Source organism: Emiliania huxleyi (assembly GCF_000372725.1).
Source record: "Emiliania huxleyi CCMP1516 chromosome Unknown EMIHUscaffold_1805, whole genome shotgun sequence".
NCBI classification, from domain to species: Eukaryota; Haptophyta; order Isochrysidales; family Noelaerhabdaceae; genus Emiliania; species Emiliania huxleyi.
Window position 1 is genome coordinate 1 of NW_005200778.1, and position 2,020 is coordinate 2,020.

Sequence of the window (2,020 nt, forward strand, 5' to 3'; positions counted from 1 at the left end):
GCCAGCATTCTCGCTGGCGGCCCGCCGCTTGGGCGAGCCGCTCGGGGTCCGCTTGGGCGTGGGCGCCCGCGGCTTTGCCAGCGCCACCGGCGGCGGCGGCGACTCGAAGCGGAACTTGCGCTCGTTGATGGCGATCACGTCGCCCGACTGGAGCAGCCGCTTGCCGTTGATCTCGACAGGGGCGCCGTTGACGAGCGTTCCCTGCGGGTTGGTCTTGGTGAGGTTGTGGAGCCACACCTGCGACGCAGCCGTTGTGGCGCGTCGTGAGGGGTGAGCGGGTTGTGCTCCTCGGCTCTACGGCGCGCCTCGACGGTCGTCCCGGCGACCGTGGCCACCAGCCGAGCGTGCACCTTGGAGACGTCGGGCAGCTTTATCACGATGTCGCACTCGTTGGGGTCCCTGCGGGGTGGACGCGCGTCGGATCGGCGCGGAGGCGCGCACAGGTGGCGGGGCATCGCCGACGCGCCTGCCAAAGGTCAGCCTTGGCGCCACGGGGCACGAGCCGCCGTCCTGGCCCGAGCGGCGGATGACCACGAGCCGGCCGAGGTCCGGCTCGTCGAGATCGTCCTCCTGCGCGTGCGTCGCCTCCTCGGCGCGCTCGACCAGCTGGAGTGAGGGGAGCATTTTGAGCGCGAGGCGGAGAGCAAAGAGAGGCAAAGAGGGGCGACTCAAATGCACGGCTGAAACGAGAAAAACATCTCCTATGCCAATACGAGAGTGTGGTCTGTGTGGTGGCGGCGTGCCGTCCTCCCATCCCACCCTTGCGTTGGCTGTTTTTTTCTTTCTTTTGCCAATAGTCCCGGCCCGAGAGCGTTCGCCGCAGGGAAGCAACGATCAACTCCAGCTTGGACTTGGCTCTTGGGTGCGCCGAGCGCCGGCGCGTAGGTCGGACGCGCAGCGCGGGCACGTCGCGAGCACAGGAGCGCCGCGGGAGAGAGAGAGTTGCCGCGGGTGCCGTGCCAGTAACCTCTTTTGGATCATGTAGTCCCCCACACACAATAACAACAAAATGTACACAAATGTACACACACAAAAAATGTACACACAATCGCAAGGTCTTTATCGCAAGGTCTTTAAAAATCTCTCTCTCACAATCGCCAGAGAGTCGTGATTTCTTGTTGGTTAATAAAAATCTCTCTCAATCGCCAAGAGAGAGAGAGAGAGAAATCCACAATCGCTGTCGTGGGATCGCTTGTCATGTGGTATTGCTAAAAATCTCTCTTGAGATAGTGCGTTGTGTTCTTGTTTTGTATCCGCTTTTTCTCTCTCTCTTCTCTAACCTGGTTGTGCAGGGCAGGTGTCTGTTATTTTTGCTTGGCCGTACGTCATGACGGGGTAGGTAGGGTAGGTCTGGGCCCTCCCTTAGGGGTTTTCCCTCTCTTCACGCCGGAAATTTCACAGCAGAAAAAGAAGTTTTCCGCATAAATCACGATGTCAACCTCCCTCCCCAAGTGTGTGATCTGGTGCTTGTAGGGCTTGAGAGTGGCCTGCCATGACCCATGCATGAGCCATGTCACAGCTCACAGGAAGGACTGTGGTTGCAGGAGAGTACCAGCCATCACTTTGTTGGTATAGTATACCCCACCTTCACTCATCCTTTGATTTCTTTTTTAGTTCCCCATAAGGAAGGGAGGGAGGTAGGTAGCTAGGTACAGGGGCCGTCCTCTCATGTGGGTTAGCTTTTTCTTTTCCACTTCTCGTTGGCGTCCGATCCTGGCGCTTGCGTGTTGGCGCCATCGCACAGCCGCGCCACTCAATCCTCGGGATGGCCGCTGCGCCAGCGCCCGGGCTGGCCGGCCCTCTGTACGCCTTCGCCGCGTGCGGCGGCTACATGACCCTCGGTCCGCTGCTGATCCTGCTCAACAACCACATCCTGCACGGGCTCCATTTTCCCTACCCGATTGCGCTCTCCGCGCTCGGCGTCACCTTCTCCGCCGCGTGCTGCCGCCTGCTCACGCTGACGCGGCTGGTGCCGCTGACACGGCCCGAGCTGGCCCAGTCGCGCGCCTTCTTCTGGCGC

At 60.6% G+C, this 2,020-nt stretch overlaps 1 protein-coding gene across 1 annotated transcript; it reads right to left on the minus strand.

Moving 5' to 3' along the window:
- Positions 1-87: 87 nt before the first annotated feature.
- On the minus strand, positions 88-1,329 carry EMIHUDRAFT_253628 (hypothetical protein; the record flags this gene model as incomplete). The annotated part of the gene is made up of 4 exons (XM_005783222.1): positions 88-237; positions 351-399; positions 500-701; positions 1,281-1,329. Coding segments are annotated over 4 exons (450 nt in total), but the record flags the coding sequence as incomplete, so codon positions are not given.
- Positions 1,330-2,020: the final 691 nt, after the last annotated feature.